At 46.1% G+C, this 17190-nt stretch overlaps 1 protein-coding gene across 1 annotated transcript in view; it reads left to right on the top strand.

The window, feature by feature from the left end:
- TMC3 (transmembrane channel like 3) overlaps positions 1-17190 on the top strand; it is a 43737-nt gene that overhangs the window by 21144 nt on the left and 5403 nt on the right. The window contains exons 10-20 of the mRNA XM_059059150.1: positions 2634-2781; positions 4154-4263; positions 6679-6757; positions 8308-8553; positions 9394-9522; positions 9820-9887; positions 11683-11811; positions 13843-13953; positions 14915-15040; positions 15672-15750; positions 16373-16415. Coding sequence (XP_058915133.1) covers positions 2634-2781; positions 4154-4263; positions 6679-6757; positions 8308-8553; positions 9394-9522; positions 9820-9887; positions 11683-11811; positions 13843-13953; positions 14915-15040; positions 15672-15750; positions 16373-16415 — 1268 coding nt within the window. The remainder of the gene's footprint in view (positions 1-2633; positions 2782-4153; positions 4264-6678; positions 6758-8307; positions 8554-9393; positions 9523-9819; positions 9888-11682; positions 11812-13842; positions 13954-14914; positions 15041-15671; positions 15751-16372; positions 16416-17190) is intronic.

A 17190-nucleotide genomic window follows, 5' to 3' on the forward strand; every position in this document is an offset into this window, starting at 1 on the left:
CCTCAAATTTGGAAGCTCCTGCCATCCTAAATGCATTCCAGGCAAAAAACGTCTCATTCAATGATTCATGATTACAAGCAAACAAATCAACAAGAAACCGAATTCTCGGGCTTCCCCGGTGGCGCAGTGGTTGAGAATCCGCCTGCTGATGCAGGGGACACGGGTTCGTGCCCCGGTCCGGGAAGATCCCACATGCCGCGGAGCAACTAAGCCCGTGAGCCATGGCCGCTAGGCCTGCGCGTCCGGAGCCTGTGCTCCGCAATGGGAGAGGCCACAACAGTGAGAGGCCCGCATACCGAAAAAAAAAAAAGAAACCGAATTCTCATCGCACACACAAATCCTGAGTCCTCCTGATTCTGTCAAAACTTGAGGAAAATAGATGTGTAAGAGGTATTCTGGGATATCCAGGATATTATAACAGGAGGTGGAAGGAAGAGGGTGGAGACAGGGGGAAACTAGCATGTGACTGCCTACTTCCCCCGCAAGCCCATCACGTGCATTTTCTGGTGTAACTGCCACAAGGACCAACAGTGCTGGAGGCGGGGAGGGGGGACCAGAAATGCAGGACCTGCCTCAGGGACCACGTGGGTACAAATGATGACCGCGTGATCTGGGGACAGGAGGAAGTGAAGAAGCACTAAGGTGGTGTTAATGGAGCTCACTCTCAAGTCTTCCATCTCTGGTGCTCTATGACGCCTTATCTAAAGCTCTCCTCTGCCAGAAGACAAGGTGACACTTACCATTCCATTTGGGAGTGAGTTTCCTCATTGTGCAGAGGAAAGGCTAAAGATGCATGCAGGAGGAGATGTTGTGACCTGCCCAAGGTCTCCCAGGAGGTGGGCAGTGGGTGGTACACCCCTCACGTGCCCCTCCAAATCCTCCTGGCCACACCTCTTTCTCCAGCCCTTGATGCCAGGCAGGATGTGCAGGCTGCCACCGGCTGCACACATGCCCCTCGGAGCCTTCACTGGTACCCATTGCTCGCTGCCTAGAGCTCCTCCGAGGCTGCAGTGTGGGGCGCCCACAAGATCCCAGTCCACATGCGTGCATGCAGCCAAAAGAACTGGGTGCAACGCTGGGAGTCAGTGCTCTGGAGTGGCCTTTGACCACCAGGGAACAGGAGCTGATGGTAAAGGCTTCTCATTTTCACCCCGGCCGGGCATCTCTGAGACGCCATTTCACAGGCCCCTCAGAAGGCCCTGCAGTTGCCTCCAGCTGTGGCCAGCTCCACTCACACCTTGTACCGCCTGCCCTTCTCTCTGGTCTCACTCCCCAGAACTTCACGCACACTTCCAGGCATCACTTCCCAGAAAAACTCCTTGCAAACGCACCTTTGCCTGAGGTCCTGCTTTCAGGGAAAACGGACTAAGACTGACCCCAAAGTCAGAAGCAGATGCCTTAAAGATAAGCCAATTGGAGTCAGTGAGTTTTCCTCCAGGAAGAGTGGGGTTTTTTCAGTTAAAACTGGAGACTTACTGTAAATGCAGTAAGTCCCCTACATACGAACGAGTTCCATCCCGAGAGCATGGTCCTAAGTCCAATTTGTTCCTAAGTCCATCAAAGTTAGCCTAGGTCCCCAACTAACACAATCGGCTCTCTAGTACTGCACTGGAATAGGTTTATCATACTTTTCACACAAATAATACATAAAAACAAACACACAAAATAAAGAAAACATTTTGACTCTTACAGTACAGTGCCTTGAAAAGTACAGTAGTACAGCACAACAGCTGGCATCCAGGGGCTGGCATCGCGTGAACAGGCAAGAAGAGTTACTGACTGGAGGAGGGCGAGGAGGGGGGAGATGGTAGAGCTGAAGGATCGTCAGCAACAGGAGACGGAGGGCGAGCTGCGATGTCACTCACGCCTGACGTGGATGGCACAGGTTCCAGATGCATGTTCGCATCTTTGAAAGTTCGCAACTTGAAGGTTCACATGTAGGGAAGTTACTGTAGTAGCATCACGGTTGATTGTAAGATGCCTTTGGGGAGTGAGACCTGGTGAGGAAAGAGAAGCCCGTGTCCTAGCTCCTTTCTTTACTTCTTCCTCCAGCAAATATTTATGAAGTGCTTCTAGGTACTGGGCCTGGTCTGAGAGCTGAGAATACAGCCGTGAAGAAGACTTTAACAGTTGAGCACTTGCTTTCTAGAGGGAAAAGACATAACAAATTCCAAGTAAATATGTGGTATAATATCGAAATCATGGTGTGAAATGAGAGGCAGGATCAATACCTCCCCTCGTTTCTTCCTCTCCCCTTCCCTCTCCTGAACACCCGTACTTGAGCTCCTATAACTGAAATGTGCATATGCCACAGGACTCCAATTTTAAGTGGCAAAGCAAACACTGAAGCCCAAATACTCAGACTCCAGAACACGTGTGTGTGTGTGTGTGTGTGTGTGTGTGTGTGTGTGTGTGTTTAAAGCCCCACTGATGCTGGTGGCTTAGATTTATAACTCACTGTTGATCTCTTAGGAAATGAGGGATTCTGGGGGTGGGGGAAGAACACTGATTCTTCAGGGCAGAGAATCCACTTGGCAGTAAATGTCTTCCCATCCTTCACTGGCCTTTTCTTTGCATCAGGGTGCCGTGCGCAGAGCCCGGTATATCGTCCTCATACCTGCCTCTCCCCGCAGGGCAGTGACCATCTGCCTGAGGGTCATCGCCAACATCTTGGTGCTTCTCTCGCTGGCTGGGAGCATCTATCTCATCTACTTCGTGGTGGACCGGTCCCAGAAGCTGGCACAGTCCAAGAAGGAGCTGACGCTCTGGGAAAAGAACGAGGTACCCACACAACGGTAGCTGCCCCTCTGTTTCCTGGGTGTTTCTTAAGTGGGTTCCTGGAAACATCTCCGCGGAAAAATTGTAGTCCTCTTCTTCTAGAGCACGGACTGCGAGAGCTTGGAGCCAGATTGGCAACACCCAGCCTTGGCTAAATGATTTCACTGGTCTTAATGAGGAAGACTTTGATTCAAAAACACCTGCAGGCATTTGCACAGTCTTGACCTTTGAGTTTTGCTGCTGACTGTGCTTTGCTTTCCTGGCTTCGTGTTTCTTTATATACACGTTTCCAGAAACTGACTTCACCTAGACTTGCGTTAGCAACTGCGCTGTCTTTCGTTGCATGTGTCAAAGTTGACCGTGTGGGGATTATTGAACATTTAGGTGCTTTCCATATTTCTAAATCACAATTAATGCTTCCCAAACAGCCCCACACCAGTGGCTTATTTTTAAAAACACTCTTTCCCCTCCATTTATGGGAATATTCCCATGAATAGAAAATTACCAAGAGGAAGGTTATAAACAATTTTATAATTCTTAATATTTATTGCAAGTCTCTTGTCCTGAACGCTTGACTCAATTTACCTGTAAAGATTTGAGTGGTAGAAATAGCACAAATGCTGCCTCTCAGCCCCCTTGTATGAAAATGATTATCATCCTTGGGATTTAAAAAACAAAGTGTGCAGGCAAGGTGATACTTATCCATTTATCCTCAATGTACCATAATTTTTCAAAATCTGAGACTGCATTAGGTAATCTCTTCCCATACCTCTTTGTGTTTTATGTCAATTAAGTGGGTTATATATTGATAAATATGGGCTTGTGTGTAGATAGATATTTTAAAGGTAAATTCAGAAATTATTTCTTCCTTTAGCTCACACCTCTTGTGTACCAGCTAAACCTCCTTTTTCATTTGCAGAGAAAGTACATAAGTACAAAGAAACAAGAGCCAGGCATAATTCTCCAGATAATTAATCTTCCATGTGCAGAAAGAATATTAAATTACCTCTCAGCCTTCCCTTTTCTATTCTTAACAGTTACAGTTATTTCCTTCTTCCATCCAAGGTAAGGGAAGTAAAAGTAGAATGAGATGGTAACTGGAGAAGGTGGCAGAAACACCAGTAAATCCCAAAAGGCATGTACGAGTGTCTTCAGATTAAGGAGTGTTCCTAGAAGGAATAAACCCATGGCAAAGTGGCCTTTTGAAAACAGCTAATTAGCCAAGATTTGGGGGAGGTTTTCCATGTAGGAACTGCATGACCTTCTGAATACCCGCCTCCCCGACCAAACATTAGGCTACAGACCAACTGTGAGGTGAGGGAGGCTGGAATGCGGGGCCCCGAGGAGCTCAGTGGAGCTTACCCTCTCCTGGTAGGTGAGCGTGGTGGTATCCCTCGTCACCATGCTGGCACCATCAGCCTTTGACCTCATCGCCGCCTTGGAGATGTACCACCCACGGACCACACTGCGCTTCCAGCTGGCAAGGTACCGCCACCCCTCTGCGAAATGGCTTGTTGTGGGTTACCCGTCCGGCCACCCACTGTGGGAACTCGGTCCCTCGGGAGCCAGGGCTTGCTTCTTTCCCCCCAAAACTTAGCACAGGACTTCCCCTATGGCTGCGTCTCAAGAAAAGCAGGATACCACAGGAGAGAATGGCGGGAAAAAGGGGGAAGAGGAAGCAGGGAGAGAGGAGGGGGCTGGAGAGGATGGACCAGGAGGACAGGACAGAAGAAACGGGTGAAAAGGTGGTGATGAGAACAAGAGGAGGAAGAGGAGGTGGCTGTGCTGGGATGGTCAGTGGCTGTGAATACAGGTGGTTAATGCAGATGTGAGCACAGCAGGCGGGGAGTAGGGGCAGGGGAGTGGGGAGGTCAGAGGGGAGAAGCCCCTGAAACCACACTTCTCTAGCGCTGGCATCATCACTGTCTTCCCGAAAAATCCCCGTCTCTGTTAGGGTGACTGTCTCAGAGGGTGGCACTGTCCAAGCCCCGCTGATTTACCTCCCATCCCTCCCGGGTCTACAGTGTTTGGATTGTGCTTTCTCTTGTAATGCTTGATCACATTCCCCCGAACAAATTTCCCACAGATCTCTTTGGGAAGAATGCTGTCACTCAGGAGTCGGCAAATGTTTTCCTTAAAGGACCGAATAGTAAATATTTTTGGTTGTGTGGGTCACACGGTCTCTGTGGCTCAACTCTGAGGTTGTAGCACAAAAGCAGCCACAGACAATACATCATCCAAAGGGTATGGCCGAGTTCCTTGCAACTTTATTACAAAAATAGAAGAGGGTAGGGTTTGGCTAAAAGGCTGTAGTTTGCCACGATCTTGAAGTCCAACTGTCATTTCAGAGATAGAGAAACATCACTCGAAAGATCAAGGGGTGTGTGGAAGCCCCTCACCCAGGGCAGCTCTGGAAGAGACTCCCAGCCCCCCAGACTTGAACCCTGGTCTCTGTGCTCTGCTCGGCACCTCCTCTGTTGACCTAGGAGAGAGGAGTGCCGTCCTCAGCAACTCCCTCACGGCAGGCATTGGGTCTAACAGCAGTCCTATTATACAGATTGGCCTCGTTATTCTCGTTCAAAACTAGAGAAACAGAGACTTCAAGAGACTTGCCCCTGATGAATTCAGGCTAATTCTAGAAACAAGAGTAGGATATATTACTTTAGTTCCACTAACTCACCAGCAGACGAAGTTACCTTTTATTCAGGGCGCAGTGAGAACCAGAGCCATGCGATACGAAGACGGCAGAAGGTTAAATTCTCTCAGTCCTTCCTTCAGCCAACAAGTGCCAAGTTGACTCTGAGGGTCCTGCCCTGTGTTAGGTGAAGACAGAGATGGAAAGGGAAGCTGAAGGAAATCCCTCCACAGTGCACAGGGAAAGCCAAGATGAGTCAGAATGATGCCCCCGGAGGTGGGCAGGGAAACAGGGGGCCTCTGTTTCCCTGCTCACTCCTGCACACTGTGGGGATGGGCGACTCAAAGTTCCAATCTGGAGTCTTTTCCTCATGTTAAATCTGCTTTCTCTTTTTCACCAACTGGCACTGGCTTCATGATTCTCCAAGTGCCAACCACTGTCCTGTGAGAGATTTGTAAACCTGCCATTTTCCTTTCTCATCTCATTTTCCCAGACATGTTTCTGTTAACACCCAAGGCTGCAGCCTGGGAAACTCCATGACGTGTTTCCCCAAACCTTCCAACTCCGGGGAAACGGGCACCAAGTCCTGGATCACTGGCTGATAGAGGCTGCTGCGGGCAGGTACCATCTGCTCAAGGTTGGCCACCTGTGAGCAGGTGTAGATGTGCCCACAGCCCCTCACTGATTCAGCCCGTCTGACAGGTTCAGCCTGTATTTTGGAACCAGACCACTGCGATCCTGAAATCTCACCCTGCCTCTTTTTAACTGTGTAAACCCGAGCAGGTGACTTAAGCCCTTCCTATGTTTAATACCCTTGTCCCTTAAGTGGGGGTTATTATAATATGGACCTCACAGAGTTGTGAGACTCAAAGGAGATAATGCCTGGAAAATCACTTTATAATTGATTATTGGCATGACACAAGGACACGTATAATTCACACTACACTTCAGAGCCCTGCTTCCTAAGCTCACACACTGTCTGCTATACCAGTGGTTCCGAAATACTGATCCAGAGATCGGCTATAGTAGAATCACCTGGTAGGGAAATAGAAGGATTCCCAGACCCCATCCAGACCTCTTGAAACAGTGTAGATTCTGGAATTCTGTATTTTCTTTTTTAGTGCCCACAGTCTGATTCTGAAGGAAACCAAGTGTGGTGACCAACAACTGTCTTAGCCAAAACATGGTGGTCTCTCCCAAATTGTGGTCAGTCTAGAACCATGGAGTGGTGATCTGGTCATTCAAGGTGGGCTTGTGGCTTTCAGGGTCCTTGTGCTGTACCTGGGAAACCTCTACAGTCTGATCATCGCCCTCTTGGACAAAGTTAACAGCATGAGCACTGAGGTGAGTGCTCCGTCCTGGGGACGTGCCCGGCCAACCACTGCCCCCCCCACACACCACACACACATACACACATATATACACATACACACATATACACAGACACACGCACATACACACATATACACATACACACATATATACACATGCACAAACACATACACACATATACACAGACACACACATATACACATATATACATACGCACATATACACATACACAAACACATGCACATACACACATATACACATACACATATATATACACATGCACACACAAACACACACATATACACATACATATTGAATACATACACACATATATACACATACACACACATGCATATACACACACACCCATATACACATACACACATGCACATATACACAAACACACGCACATACACATATATACACAGGCACACACATTTACACAGGCACACACATATACACACATATATACATACACACATATACACACACGCACATACACACATATACACATGCACACACACAAACACATACACACATATATACACATACATATATACACATACACACATATACACATATCCACATACACATACAGAGTCATCATCAGTGTAGTCAATATCCCTGCTAGTATTTGCACTCAGTTCATCCTGTTCAAAAATCAGTTCATTTGTGGTCTTCTCAACAAAGGATAGGAAATTTGGTCTCATTTCCAAGATAAAGAAACTGAGGCCAGAATTTATAGCTAGTCATTGACAGGGCTGGAATGAGAACCTGGGTCTCTTGACTCTCTTTCCTGGAATTCCATCCGGAAAGGTTATCAACAGCTATTGTAAATGATCCCAGAAGAATGGCAGACCATGGGACTAATGTTCACTTAGAAAATCAGGAGAAAATAAATATCTTATGGAGAGCAGTTCAGAGCAGGCCCCACCCTCCCAGCCTAGGGTAGTGTTGGAGGTCATTTGAAACCTGCCCCACCTGTGAGGTTATCCCAAAATGGTAGGGGAAGAGGAGGCAGAGAGTAGGAGGTTTCTTTAGGGTTGTTTGCCCAAGCCATACCTTCCTAGCACCAAATCCTGCTGCTTATAAGACAGAAGAGGCCACAGGGAGAAATGGTTCTGCATCTGGGCTTTGATGTTGCATAGACTGGGTCCTTACCTGTCACTTCCTAGCAACATGACCTCGAGCGTTAGACTTCAACTAGCTGAGCTTCAGTGCCTTCATCTGTAACATGGAATAATCCTTCTTACCTGACACTCTTGTAAGAATGAGAAATATAACATGCTGAAACCTAGGACAGGCTCTGACACTTTACTAGGGACCAATCAATGCTATTCGTTACAACTCTATGTTCATTACTGGACCAACTCTAGTCAAGTGGCTATCAACCAAGCTAGAGATAGTGAGAGAGAGAGAGACAGAGAGTCCGAGACAGAGAGAAACAGAGATAAAGAAAGAGATTATTCCCAAGCAATGCAGTGATATCCTTGGTGTTCACGATGGATTCTTATTTACACATAACTGGACAACCTTTTCTTCTTCCTTCCCTCTCTCCACAGGAAACCGCTCCCCCAAATAGCACAAGTCATTGGATAGATTCTACCATCTTCTTTGTCACCAGGGCAGCCCCTGGAGAAGAGAAGTGGTCCACGCCTGGGCCTGGGATAGGGCTCAGGAGAAACAGCACTTGGGCTCTGGAACAAGCCAATGTTCTGGCTTACACCTCGCCTCTCTCAGAGGCCAACAAGACCACGGCTTCCACCCAGAGTCCACAAGGCCAATGCTGGGAGACATACGTTGGACAGGTGGCTCCCTCGTTCCCTTATAAAGCCCTTCCATGTCCATTTCATCACTTAATTCTAGCGACTCTCTGAAGTGTCATTATCTCTATTTTATAGGAAAAGAAAATAAAGTTCAGTGGGGGATTAGGATTTTCCAGGTCTCAAAATGAATGATCATAATCAGTGTAAAGACTCAGGCAGTATTAACGATGTGCTTGGTCCCGTTCTAAGTGCTTAGTCTAGAATCGTATTATCATCCGTAGAAGCAGAGATGAGGAAACTGAAGCACAAGGGTTTAAGTAACTTGCCCCGAAACACAGATAGTAAAAGCAGGATGAAGGGGACTTCCCTGGTGGTCCAGTGGTTAAGACTTAGCCTTCCAATTCAGGGGATGAGGGTTAGAGCCCTGTTCGGGGAGCTAAGATCCCACATGCCTCGCGCCAAAAAACCAAAATATAAAACAGAAACAATATTGTGACAAATTCAATAGACTTTAAAAATGATCCACATCAGAAGAAAAAGCAGAATGAAGCCCTAAACCCAGGCATCTGCTCCAAACTCTGTGCTCTGAACCCCTCGCCCTTTCACCTTCACTATATCCCATGATCACACCTCAAGTAGTCTCCTGTGGCTCAGAGCCATAGACTTTTTCCCTGGCTTTGTGTAATGCTGGCCTCAGACATCAAAATTCAAATTAACAAATAGTTGTTGAGCAGCCATCATGTGCCAGAAATGAAGTCGCCACTGGAGGGGGCCCAGTGGCTCAAGCCATGGGAATGAAGAGAGAAGGGAGGACCCCCAAGGAAGAGGTAGACAGTGGGAAGGGCAGGGCGTGGTGGCAACCAAGGACACCTTGTGTTGCAGGAGATGCTGAAGCTCTCCATCATTGACATGCTCTTCACCGTGGCCAGCATTCTGCTCATAGACTTCTTCCGAGGACTTTTCGTTCGGTACTTAAGTGACTACTGGTGTTGGGACATGGAGAGCAAGTTTGTAAGTAAGATGCCCTGTCCACCGGGGAAGCTCATATGGCCACATCCATCCTTTCCTGATGGCCAGGCTGGGAAACTGACATGGCTGAGAGAAAATATGTGAGGGACGAGGGAAAGGCTGTACAAAGCTGAGTTTCCATTTCTTTCTTACATTTACCATTTGCTGGGATGGCCTCACGGACAATGATCGCAACGTATCTAGGCGAGCAAAGAATTCTGTGTATTTGACTATAATGAACTGGTTTATGCAAAGAAATTTGGAACGTTCTTTAATGCAGAAGTTCATTTTCTCTTGTAGCCTGAATACGGGGAATTCAAAATAGCAGAGAACGTGTTACATTTAGTCTACAACCAAGGAATGATTTGGTACGTAGCAAAGCTTCTTCCTGCTGTGCTTACATCTAATCTGGGCTAAGATTTTAATTTACCGGGTCTGGATGGGACGTGACCATAATAAACACAGTCATAAGAGTCAAGAAAGGACATAAACAGTTTCTAATTGAACTATTTCACATATATAGTAATTTCAGTAATGGTTTTCTAAGCATTTTGCAGAAAGGAATGAGGAAGGAAATAGTCCATTTTTAGGCCACTATCGGTCACTGAAAAACAAACAAAACTGCACAAGAACCAGTAGAATAAGCTGCTGGGGAGGATTGCAGGGAGGCTAGGGGGAGAGGCTGCTGACCCCTGAGGAGGACTTCCATCAGTGGCTGTGTCACAGCTGGGGAGCCTGCCTTCAGCTACCCACTCTCCTTCCGTACTTTCACTTGGACATTGAACCCAGGTGCACGCCCATCCCCCAGAAAGATAGACCCATCCTAGGGGAGGTCTGCTCACCCAGGGCAACTCCCAGCCAAGGCAATCATGTTCCTAAAGATACTAAAGGCTGAAAGGGATCATCTGATCGACATGGACATGTGTGTCCATGGGGACACGGCAGAGAGCTCCCTAACCATCCCTCCAAATCTGGCTTTCCCTACTGGACTACAAAAAGTGCTATTTGTTAAAACACAAGCAAACGACGAAAAAGAAGAACCTGGGTGTCCCATACCTTCAGAAGACAGAATCTCTCTTCATAATCATTCAATAAAATGCAGGAGGAATGGAATATAAAGTAATATCACTTTACTCAAATTCTGTATTCTTAGAGTCCACTTATTTTGAAAAATATTTTCACAAATACAGTATTAAAAATAGTACAAAACATTTACTTAACGTTTGCCAGAATGTCGGGCACGGTTTTACCTGTAGTAACTGGTTTAATCCTTATGGAAACCCCATGAGGTAAATAGTATTATTTTCTCCATTTTTATGAGGAAACTGAGGAAAAGAGAAGCTAAGTGTCTCACCTGATGTGAGAAACCAAAAGTATTTTTAAAAAGAGTTTTACTTATTAAACCTCTCTTTGTATCTATTTGCCTGCTGCTAAATCCGAACTTCACAAGTATTGCATTGAATGAACATCCAGTATAAGTGGATTTAGCCTTAGAATCAGAAGATCTGGGTTTAATTCCATATATGGCACTTATTTGCAGGGTAGATATACCTCTGTTTTCCTGGGATGTTATCCCAGATCTGTCACTCTCAAAGGTGTCTCAGTTTGGATGATATAGGGTCACCCTTTTATTAGTCTCTGAGCAAATCACCTAATTTTCCTAGACCCACCTTTCATGTCTAAAAACTTTGGACGTTTACCCCTCCTTTTATGGTTGCAGAAGGTTAAATGTGCCAAAATGTGTGAGGATGCTTAGCACAAGGTCCAAAAAAAGTAGCTCTGCTCCGCATAATGTTGACCAAACCTGAAAGTCAATAATTTATTAACGTAGCCCCACCAACCCCATAGACAGGCAAAATCTAGAGCTTTCCCGAAACCGCAGTTATCCACCATTTGCCTCTTGACTGGAAGAGGGCCTTTCCTTTGCTAAGTGTGAAGAGGCAGGAGATACTTAGCATCCTTGTGCCAAGAGGATATTTTAAAACAGGCTCCCTGCTCATCTGCAGGAGTGACTTGTCTTATCTCCAGCAGGTGGAAGGTTGGGGTCTCAGATCTCCAGGGGCTTCTTCAGTTCTTTAAGCACAGAGTATAAATCTCAAGCTCTCAGAGCCAAGATAGACCAGAGGAGGACAGACACTAACTGGCTTCCCATTGTGGTTTCAGGATGGGAGCATTCTTCTCGCCATGTCTCCCTGCCTTCAATGTCCTCAAACTCATTGGGCTCATGTACCTGCGCAGCTGGGCTGTGCTGACCTGCAACGTGCCCCACCAGCAAGTCTTCCGAGCCTCCAGGTCAGTGAGCGTCAAGTCCGCTTCACAGAAAGAACTCACGTCACCCGCACTCGCCTTAGCCAGAGTGACCTCCAGCAAGGGGGTCTCCCCAACTCCCTGCCTGTCAAAATCTTGTCGACCCTCCAGTTGCCTTTCCTCCCTGAAGCCGTTGCCAATGCCCCACCCTTCAATTGAATCATGACTCTTCTTAAGCTCATGCCACATCTTTTACAAGTTTTCACTGAAGTTTAATAATCATCCAGAAAGGGCATGCATCACAAATATCCGGCTTGATGAATATTCACAAACTGAACACACCTCTGTAGCCAGCCCCAGCCCCAGATGGAGAAACAGAACAAGAACAGCACCACAGAAGCCCCCTTGTACTCGACTCTGGTCACCACCAGCTTCTAACAGAGTAATTCGTTCCCCCCACCACACCGTTTTTTACTTGATGTAAATAGAATCACACTCAGTATGACCTCTTTTATTCCTGTCTTCTTCTCAGTATTGTGCTTGTGAGAATCACCTCATTGAGGACACCCCCCCCCAATTTCTTTATCCATCCTCCTGTGGTTAGCTATAACGAATAACACTGCCTTGAACGTTGTCACGCATGTCCTTTGTTGGGTACATACCTAGGACTGCGCTTGCTGGCTCGCAGGCCACGCATGTGTTCTCCTCTAGTGGAGAGCGCCAACTATTTTGCCAAACCAGAGGCGCCCTTTCCACTCGCACCAGCATCATGTGAGAGCTCCAGTTGTCCCACAACCTTGTCAACACTTGTTCTTCTCTGTATTTTTCACTTTAGCCATTTTGGTGAATTCATATCACATTTTGAACACCTTGATTAGAACTCATTTATTTTATTTTGACATAATAGTTATTGATGTGGGTGTATATCAGTGTCTTTCAAACTTTTTGACAATAATCAGCATGACAGTGTATTTATCTTTCACCTAGTGACCAGTGTAGATGCATATATTCATATATATGTTTTATATATGAATGTGTATATATGAATATATATATGAATATTATATATGAATATATATACATGAATATATATATGAATGAATATATATTCATTGACATCTATGTATGCCTATATATAAAAATACATGCATGCATATATACACACACATAAATATACGTAACACAAACATACATATAAATGGATACACACATATATTTAGTGTATATGTGTGTGTGTCTATACATATATATAAAGAGAATGTGTGTATATAAATAGAGAAATGTTTCACAAATTAACACTCACCTACTTAACCACATTGTATGTGCCCTGATATTTTCTGTTCTCTTCTAGTCCAGTCTATTTCATTAGAGAGAGAGAGAGAGAGAGCATGCTGGCGGAGAGTCTCAAGATTAACAGACCATTCATTCTCTTTTCAGGACTATATACAGGGCCTTGCACAACAAACAGACCTGTGCTGCCCTCAGGGGAAGCCTGGGTAACCGAGCTTTCAGACCAGCTTAGGGCCCAGGGCCCAGGGCTTACTCAGGCAGAGACCATTCAACCTGAGCAGCCAGGAGCAGAGCAGATAAGGGGTTGAGAGAGACATCCAAGTGAGAGAGTCAAGAACCGTAACAAAAGGGTCAAACCATCCTCAGACATAGGGGGACAAGTTCAAGGCTGGGAACCGGACAGGGGACCACTAGGTAAGGACTCAGCTGGGTGGGGCCAAGGTGCTAAGCTTTTTCCATGAATTAAGTTTATTGTGTGATGGCCATGGGGTCACCCGTCTCTTGGTTTGAGGTGGACAGGTGCTCAGCGAGCATTTAATAGATGAAGAGGTTGGGCTTGGTGATCCACGAATTCCCTTTGAGCATCCGTTTCTAGTTTGCTAAATCACCTGCGATCCTATAACAGACCCTCTCCTAGGCAGTGATGGGAGGAGGAATTTTCCGTTTGCAGAGTCAGGGCTACAGTTTCTGTGTCAGTTTTTTTTGGGGGGTGTAGGATGGTGCACATACCTCATCAGCAGCTGGCCAGAGAGTGAACTCAGCGCCTGGCACTTGGTTTCTTTACAGATCCAACAACTTCTACCTGGCAATGCTCCTGTTTATGCTCTTCCTATGCATGCTGCCAACCATTTTTGCTATTGTCCGGTACAAGCCATCTCTAAATTGCGGGCCATTTAGGTAAGTTCTCTTAGTTCAGTCCACTCGGCCTGGAGCTACTGACAGAGGAAGGACCCCTGCATTGAACTGAATTCTCCTTCTGGCTCACAAAACAGGTCAACAGCAGAGAAAAACTTCTAACTCATGTCTTTTGAATCCAAGACCATTGCCCTTTCTTTGCTAAGCAGGCTGCCCTCAAGTATCATCATGTCTGTGCTCATCTTTAAAAGATACAGCCCACTTCAAATCAAAACGGGAAACGGCATTGCTCCAAGGCTAGAAGGAAATTCTACCTGGTCAATCTTTCCCTTCCAGAACTTGGAAAACTTTTATTAAAAGATAGCCCAGGGGGCTTCCCTGGTGGCGCAGTGGTTGGGAGTCCGCCTGCCGATGCAGGGGACGCGGGTTTGTGCCCCGGTCCGGGAGGATCCCAACATGCAGCGGAGCGGCTGTGCCCGTAAGCCATGGCCGCTGCGCCTGCGCGTCCGGAGCCTGTGCTCCGCAACGGGAGAGGCCACTACAGTGAGAGGCCCGCGTACCGCAAAAAAAATAATAATAATAATCCATGTCACTTTTGATTCTACATTATCTAGCTGCATCAAGACAGAAGTCCCTTGAATTATCTTCACCTAGCATTAGCTTTAAGTCAGTGTTGATACAACCTATATGTAACATTTAGAGTCTATCTTTGTGTGCATTACACACACACACACACACACACACACACACACACACACACACACACCATGTGGTTATTGACCCCATCTTCAAACCTACATGTTAATTAAATGACTACTTCAGATGAAATCATTTCAGGAATGTTATGTATCTTTCACATTCATCAGATACTTACTTTAGCTTTGAAACTGACTTTGAGGGTTGGACGCTAGCTAGCTAGCCTTTTTTCTTTTTTTTTCAGTGGCTTGCAGGATCCTTCTGCCAAAAGCAATATAATCTGGAATTATGGTTTTCTTTCTCACAGCGGACAAGAGAAAATTTATGACATCGTGTCAGAAACGATTGAGAAGGATTTTCCCGCATGGTTTGGCTCTGTGGTTGGGTATGTCAGTAGCCCTGTGGTCATCCTGCCAGCTGTGCTGCTGCTTTTGTGAGTACTTTCCTGCCTGCTTTAGGGGGGGGGGGGCTTCTGCACGTTTGGCCGAGAAGAAAGCACTGCTTTCCAATCATTGCATACATTCAGTGAGTTCATTCAAAAGTCACTTATGGAGCCTGATGATCTGAGCAGGGACACTGAATCACACAGGGGCCAGGGAGGTAGAGCATGATTGATTCATCAACAGCATTTCGGCGATCGCTGTGGCCGTGATCATGAGGTTGAATGTGATTATCATCATCTTATTTTCCAGAAGTTTAATCTCAACATGGAATTTTACAGTGCAGCTAACTTGCGTCTGTTTTAACTTAAAGGGGAAAGAACATCAAGTAGTTAATCCAATACTCCTACCATGATACACGGTAACATGCCTCTCCCATCCTCACTCCTTCCTTATTGCTGTCATCCGTGCAGAATTCCAGGTCAATGGAGGTTGCTTTGAAAATCAGGAGAGAGAAAAGGAAAGCAGCTCCTTCCCAGCGCTTGCCAGCTTGAAAACTCACTGATACCTTTTGTCCTCAGGGGGTGGTGGGGCGGTCAGTGGGTAGCCCACATCTGGCCGGGAACACGAAAGCCCAACAAGGGGGATGAAGTACACTCACCACCCTGTGCTGTTCTGCCCTAGCATGCTCATCTACTACCTTCAGAGCATCGCAAGGTCCTTAAAGCTCAGCAACCACCAGCTCAGAACGCAGATCCAAAACGCAAGTATTACGTAACCTTTGCTATATCGTGAATGTGCATCAACTGTCTGACTGATTTCCCTGGCCAGGGATTACCAGGGAGGTCACATTTTCAAATTACTAGGACTCTTGGCCACCTGCTGGAGTGCAAGGCCACCCCTCCCCGGCCAGGATCTCCTAAGGCTGTTTCTAAGAATACCCAGGCCCTCAATTGCCAGAATGAGCCTCCTCTCCTAGAGGCTTTGCTCACGCCCTCAGCACTTCAGCTCCCCTTCCTGTGGCCACACGTGCCCCTGGATGCCAGCTGTTGTACTGTATTACTGTACTTTTCAAGGTACGGTACTGTAAGATTAGAAATGTCTTCTTTATTTTTGTTTGTTTTTTTATGTATTATTTGTGTGTGTGTGTGTGTTTGTTTTTGTGTATTATTTTATAATAGTATTATAAACCTATTCCAATACAGTACAATAGAGCCCATTGTGTTAGTTGGGGACCTAGGCTAACTTTGTTGGGCTTACGAACAAACTGGACTGATGAACGCACTCTCGGAATGGAACCTGTTCATATGTAGGGGACCTAACTGTATTTGTTACTCCTTCCTGCTAAATCCAAAACAAACATATGGTTATCATTTATATTTTAGGCAAGATCTGAAGATAAGAAAAAGGTTGCCCAAATGGTAGAAGGTAAGTACACACAAAAATTCCCAATGTCTCAGTTGGTGAGCATTTTAAAAAAACAGCAGTTTAAGGTTCATCACGAATAAACATTCCTACTCAACTGAGGCTTTCACAATTAACTAGAAACAATAAAAATCTAGGGATATAAATGTTGGTTTGTATATATAATTTTTACATCAGACCCAGACCTGTGAATAACCCCAAAACACGTCTGAAATCACAAGGAAATATTGAAGTAGGAGAGAAAAAGAAGCACAAAAATCTGAAGAAAACCCGTAAGAACATCTTGGCCTTATTCACTTTTGTGTACTTCCTCTCAATGGCCCGTTTTTTTCCTTGCAAGCCCCCCTCCCCAGTTCTCTGCCCCTTAGGTCATGTCCTCTCTGTCCCGGCCTGCAGAGCAATGCCAGGTGGGCAGGTCCAGCCATGACAACAGATTCCCTAGTATGAAATCCAAACCCAATGGGCACACTTCTTCCCATCTTCCCCAGCAGCACCTGGACACACTTGTTCCCATCTGGGCTCATCGAGGGAAAAGGAAAGAGCCTCCCTGTAGAAAGAATGATAATACAAGGAGCACAAGTCTGGTGTGGGCTGAAGGGAGGGGAAAGTGGGCAGGTGCAGCTCAAAGGAAACATGTCTGCCACTTGGAGCCACTAATAAGATCAGTGGGCAAAGGCAAAATGGCGTATGTAGTCCATATTCTTCCTCAGAAAATCAACAAAAATGAGACCCAAAAAGGCTTTGTTGGCCAACTCCTTTGTCTGCTTCAATGCAGAGC

This window comes from Kogia breviceps, chromosome 3, assembly GCF_026419965.1.
Source record: "Kogia breviceps isolate mKogBre1 chromosome 3, mKogBre1 haplotype 1, whole genome shotgun sequence".
Classification (NCBI taxonomy): Eukaryota; Metazoa; Chordata; class Mammalia; order Artiodactyla; family Physeteridae; genus Kogia; species Kogia breviceps.